Source organism: Pinus tabuliformis, chromosome 5_2 (assembly GCF_031772625.1).
Source record: "Pinus tabuliformis cultivar Carrire ecotype Pingquan chromosome 5_2, CPIR1, whole genome shotgun sequence".
NCBI classification, from domain to species: Eukaryota; Viridiplantae; Streptophyta; class Pinopsida; order Pinales; family Pinaceae; genus Pinus; species Pinus tabuliformis.
In genome coordinates this window covers 611,321,166-611,326,822 of record NC_142306.1, presented here as the reverse complement: position 1 = coordinate 611,326,822, position 5,657 = coordinate 611,321,166, and the positions used below count along the sequence as shown (strand labels likewise).

Here is a 5,657-nt window from a genome sequence, read left to right as displayed (position 1 = left end):
AGTAATTTATCATTAGAAGACATACGAGCATGACACAAAGTTCAAACCCCCAGTTCAAGCAGACCAAATTTTCACCTCCTGAAAGACGCGTTGGTCTATAGCAAGACAGCAACAACTAAAAGCAAGCAGACCATTAGATACTTGGTTGGAAAGGGAGCTTGTCCTTTGAGAAATAGTTTTATTATTTTTTGAAGTAATTGGGAACAAATTTCTCTAAGCAGGAAGGAAATAATGAGCAATAAAATTACATTTTGTCTATTTTCAGCACCATTTTTAGCACTAAGTTATTTTTATTGCTTCTCACGAGAAAATCTAATTTTGACATGTTAGTTTATCAGATATGTTAGGTCATACTCATACCAAGATATAGTTAATAATTCCATCTTCGTCTCCAGTCTCTGGAACAATTTTGTACTAACTTTTTACTATAAAAATATGTTAATGCACTCACAATGAATTTAAGAGAGTCACCTCTCTAAATTCCTCACTTCTGCTGTGTGCTTGTAACAGTATTACTTTCCTTGGCCAAATGATAAATCAAAGGACCACATAATAGGTGGGATCATTGGTTCAAATGTTGCCTATCCAAATCATGCCTTGGCCTTCTCTGAATTCATTTAGGCAAGCTCTTGTGAGTAGTATGCCACAAACTACTAAAAAGGATAAACTACATAACCATTTAGTGCCAATGAAATCACTAAAGAATCAACAAAGTGGTCCTTATTCACACTATACATTACAGCAATATTTATGTAAGTGTTTCCTAACTAAAATTCATTAACAACTTGTCCTGCAGATTGAATTGACCTATGAGTTACTTGAAGGATGGCTTATTTATACATAAGTTACTGATAACACTGCTAAGGAATTCAAAACCCAACAGAAATCAGAGATACAGAAATCAAATTTGTAAGTTTGTGACTAAACTGACAGATAGATATTGGTATGTTGGAAGAGCCCTAAATCAATCATGAAAGGTAATGGAATTCTATTACTAAAGCAAATGCAACAGATTGATATATAAAATGCAAAACTTACTTGATAAAAGTATAAACGACTTGACAGCGCCCCAACATCTAGTTCCCATGTTCTAGGATCTTCAATCCACCCTTCTCCCTTATGAGCTGGATAACCATGAATAGCCCATTCTGGATGTGGTAATAATTGCACCAGTTCTTGTGCCTGAGGATTACTATATGGATCACAAAGATCAAAAGGTGCCTCAAGATATTTTGCATTGCCCGGTGCACAGTACAAATGATAAGCAGAGTATGGAAAATGAGCTGTATCATTTCTGTAGACTTTGCTACCATTGGAATTGATGTGATAAGGTGGACAGACAGCAAGGTTATCAGGTCTACACCAGCTCGTCACCTCAGGATTTATGATCATCTCACTGTATCTAGTAACATCTGTTTCAACCTCACCATCACATGGCTGTCCATCATTCTTCCAGCAGCTACCGATATCAATCAAATAAAACTGGCTATTTGAACCACCTCCGCGTATAACATTGAGTGTCAATCTTACCTTGAAATTTGGTGACTCTGGCAACTAAACGAAAAATATTGAAGTGAGCATATGAAGTATGCTGAATGCATTTTCCTAAATACTAAACAGTAAGACAAATAAGGACTCAGGAAAGACCTTCAACATCATCCCACGAGTGTCGTAATGATATCCCCCAGAAAATCCTTCGGTGGCATCAGCACGCAAATACAGCATCAACCAAGGATATTTCTTAGACGTTTTCAATTTATGGGAAAATATCCATCTGCCTGTGCTAGCTTGCTTCTCCCAAACAACAGAAAAATAAGAAATATTATCAATGTCAGCTCCTAGACTTGCATTCAGATCATAAGTGCCATAGAAGCTTCCCCTTAAACTGGGTGATTGTGAATCACAGGAATAAATTGCATTTTCTTGAGGCTTTGTCCAGTTGTGGTACACAAGAGGCTGATTCATGCAGCCTTTCCCAAAACACGGAAAGGTCCTACTTGTAATGATCGGACTGACTTTTCTACCATTCTCTAGACACAATTCAGATTTAGTATCAAAGTTCCCATTCTTCAACATGATCATCCAAAACTGCCATGGATTTGATGAGTCCCTTACTTCACAGAGGGAACCAAGATATAGCTCTTTCTCCGCAGCATATTTGTCTGGATTACTCTGAGACTCAAAAGAGATATTTGGAAATTGATCCCCACTCCTTAGTTTATTGTCTACCTCAGTGACTTTCTGATTTACTGTGCAACCATTTTGTTTTCCATAGAGGCAACCGCCCACAGGATCTGACATGAAATAAAATAAGAGGTTATTAAGCAGATTGTAGAGAAAGCTAAAAATTACATAAAAATATCAAACATACTGTTCCTCAAATAAAAGGCCCTCTGTTTTGGCCTGTAAGGGTAGAAAGATAGGTAAGAGTTCACCTTGCTGTCACATTATCGAGACATCAACTTCCCTGACCAAAGGGGCTGCAGTCTGGGTCCAAGCACGCTATCACCACTTACTGCTGAACTCAACTCATCGTCTTCAGAACAAAAAAGCCCATGATTGTGAATAGTTAAAAATAATTAGTCCTCTGAGAGATCAGATGTAGTCATGGCTGATGAGACAGTTCCAACAGATGTGGAAATTATGGAAATTGTGGGTGTCAAGCAAACCATAATACTAACTGGGTTTTGTGGAAAAATCAGAGAAAAACTGGTGTTGCAACTGTCTGAATACCTATTGACGCTAAGAATGCAGGTACTAGGAAGTAGACAATGTGACAACAGCTGGAACTAATTCTTGCACCAGAAATGGATTCTCCTCTGCTGGGTCTGAAATTAACTGGGCTTTATCATTATGGTCATCATTCTGATTATTTTTTCAATTGCCCAGTTGATTTCTTCCATTGAATTCATCTTTTCCTGCTTTCATTTTGGGAATGGTGCATGAGGAAGTTGCAGCTTAAGCTTCTACATTAGCATTACAAGGACCTTCCTTTTGTTGGAAAGCTCACCATCACTTCCAAGATTCTGCAAGATGGTCACATGTATTATGCTTCTTGCTGGTTTCCAATCCAATCTCAATTTCTGAAGCTGGAGAAGATTTTAAGAGCATTCTTATAGGCTAAGTATGGAAGATAATGGGGTCTCTCTTCGCATCTCCGCATCATGCCAAAGCTAGAAGGTTGACAATGGCTTATTGATATCGAAGATTCTGGCAACAATGTGGGTAGCAAGGAGTCTTGTTGGAGAGCCCCATTTGGAAAGCTTAACTCATCCACAGAGACTATGTAATGCAGTCATATCAGCAAAATTTAGGGTCACTTTTCACTATGTGGAATCATTTGTGCTCCTCAATACTTCAGAATATAGGAATTTCTTGTCCTCAAGAGTGTTTGAACTTTGGGAAGCCTGGAAGCCCATGACTAAGTGTATTTACTGGGACTTTATTGGCAATAGGAGGGGATCAGATCTCACCTTCCATCCTATTTAGATTTTGGAGAATGCAATAACAATGCATTAGAACTCACAAGATTTTAGCCAAGGGAACTCAACAAGAAGGGTGTTTTTCTGTGGCATGGTTTTTGGGATACTGATCAAAGGACATGGACAGAGTAGAGAACCCTTGCCTATTCTAAGAGTTTGTTTTCTTCCAATAGAATGATTATCAGAGAATTACATGCTACTATTGATGTCGAGGATCTGTCCAAAATGATCTTTCTAGAAGGGCAATTGGAGAGATTACGGATGATCTCTCTTTTTTTTAAATTTGAAAAATACTTCTTATATTTACAATTACAAATAATCCTATTCTTGTTCACTATGAGGAGGACATACCATTGCTTGGGTCATGGAACAAGGATAACAAGTTTTACTTCTTTTGGAACTTTGCGATAATAATTTCTTTTCTTATTTTTTGGTCTACATATTTATCATTTAATTTGGTACTGCCATATTGATTTTATCATGCTTGTGTCACGGCCTTGTCAGTAATTCACAGTAGTGTGACCTGGGTGCAGGTTGCAGGATATATGGGAGAGGAACAACTTGGCACGGCATTGGAGAATGCAGATGTTGTGATCATTCCTGCTGGTGTGCCTCAAAAACCTGGCATGACCCGTGATGATCTCTTCAACATCAATGCAGGGATTGTTAAATCTCTTTGCTCTGCAATTGCAAAATACTGCCCAGAGGTAAGTTGTCATGATTTATGATCTTCTTTGAAGTTTTTGTTTTCATGCGATTTTCTTATTGACTATTTCATAGGAATAAGCATGATGTTCATTGTAAGTTGCTTTGTTGAAGGCTTTGTATGTTTGAGATCTATAGAGATGGCAATATATACAAATACATATTTGCAAGAATCTTTAAGCAAGTTGTTGATCTAGATTTACATACTGTTCTTGTATATAATCAATTCTACTGGAGAGGTTAACGAAGCTTGAAGACTTCTTTGAGTCAACTCATTATTGACTCTTTATTTAGACAAATTGCAGCTAACTTTTGCCCATAAGAAGGAAATACTAATTGAAATGAACTTAAGAGTAATTAGCTGTGTAGTCCAATGCAAGTTTGCAGCCACTGTTAAAGCCCTGTTATTCTTGTTTCTCCTCTTGTAGTTAGTAACTTAGCTTTTGGACTTTTGAGAAAATTGGCATATGAATATCAATATAAAAAATATCCTTGGTCTTCTATTTAACTGTGCACAAATCCACTTGATCACGAGGTATCCTCTATAACATTATATATTACATACAATCAGTATGTACTACCATTAGTGTGGCAAGTTAATAGATAAAGAAGTATGTTTCACAATTATTTGTTTTGTTCATGTACTGGTGTGTGTGTACAGTATGTATAGTATATTGTTACATATTATATAGATAGAGATATGGAGAGGGGGGAGAGTGTACTGGATAATGTTTTCCTTCTATCAGGAATGGTATATTTGGATTCAAGAAATCATCTAGAATTGGTTTTTATGGCATTGCTGAGGACTTGATATCCATGGCAGGCAATTGTAAATATGATCAGCAATCCTGTAAATTCTACTGTACCAATAGCTGCTGAGGTTTTTAAGAAGGCAGGGACCTATAATGAAAAGAAACTCTTTGGTGTTACTACTCTTGATGTTGTCCACGCAAAGACGTTCTATGCTTCAAAAGCAGGAGTTCCTGTTGAAGGTATTTAAAATTCTGGCTTGTTATGCTTAGCTACTCTCAAATATTTAGTATTCTGTAAAATATTTTTATTTTTTATAATTTAATCATGAAATATGCATCCTGGGCAAACATGCCAGGCACTTCTCCTCATTTCAAGGATGGTATCATAGGGCTCAAGGCCATCAGAAATATAGTCAGCTCAAGATGTCACTTGAGGGAATTGAACCCAGGTGGGAAGGATAACAGTCTTTGCACACAACCATCTGGGCTAGACCCAATACATGATATGCTGCAGGATCTTACCAACATCATGCTTTTTTTAACATTAGATACAATTCTCAGTTTTATGTTTGTTGTTGATGTCATCCTATGCTGTCTGTAGAAGTTGATGTTCCTGTTGTAGGTGGACATGTGGGTGTTACAATTCTTCCACTTTTTTCACATGTATATGACTTTGTTGGATCCTCATCTTGAGTTTGTTCTTTACTCTTGGATATTA

The 5,657-nt window shown here is 37.1% G+C and overlaps 2 protein-coding genes across 2 annotated transcripts; one reads left to right on the top strand and one right to left on the bottom strand.

The window, feature by feature from the left end:
• Positions 1-921: 921 nt before the first annotated feature.
• On the bottom strand, positions 922-2,375 carry LOC149160506 (uncharacterized). Its single transcript, XM_089434628.1, has 2 exons — positions 1,648-2,375; positions 922-1,554 (listed from the first exon to the last, which is right to left on the bottom strand). The coding sequence occupies exons 1-2, from the start codon at positions 2,299-2,301 to the stop codon at positions 922-924; spliced, it is 1,287 nt and encodes a 428-aa protein (XP_089290754.1). The 5' UTR covers positions 2,302-2,375.
• Positions 2,376-4,005: 1,630 nt separating this feature from the next.
• LOC149160505 (malate dehydrogenase, mitochondrial-like) lies at positions 4,006-5,342 on the top strand. The gene is made up of 2 exons (XM_089434740.1): positions 4,006-4,189; positions 5,011-5,342. The coding sequence occupies exons 1-2, from the start codon at positions 4,028-4,030 to the stop codon at positions 5,185-5,187; spliced, it is 339 nt and encodes a 112-aa protein (XP_089290866.1). The 5' UTR covers positions 4,006-4,027; the 3' UTR covers positions 5,188-5,342.
• The last annotated feature ends 315 nt before the right edge of the window (positions 5,343-5,657 follow it).

Coding starts and splice junctions, on each gene's coding strand:
- LOC149160505 (XM_089434740.1), top strand. CDS start 4,028: ATGGGAGAGGAACAACTTGGCACGGCATTGGAGAATGCAGATGTTGTG. Junction 4,190..5,010: donor TTGCAAAATACTGCCCAGAG/GTAAGTTGTCAT, acceptor TATCCATGGCAG/GCAATTGTAAATATGATCAG.
- LOC149160506 (XM_089434628.1), bottom strand. CDS start 2,301: ATGTCAGATCCTGTGGGCGGTTGCCTCTATGGAAAACAAAATGGTTGC. Junction 1,555..1,647: donor CTCGTGGGATGATGTTGAAG/GTCTTTCCTGAG, acceptor TTTTTCGTTTAG/TTGCCAGAGTCACCAAATTT.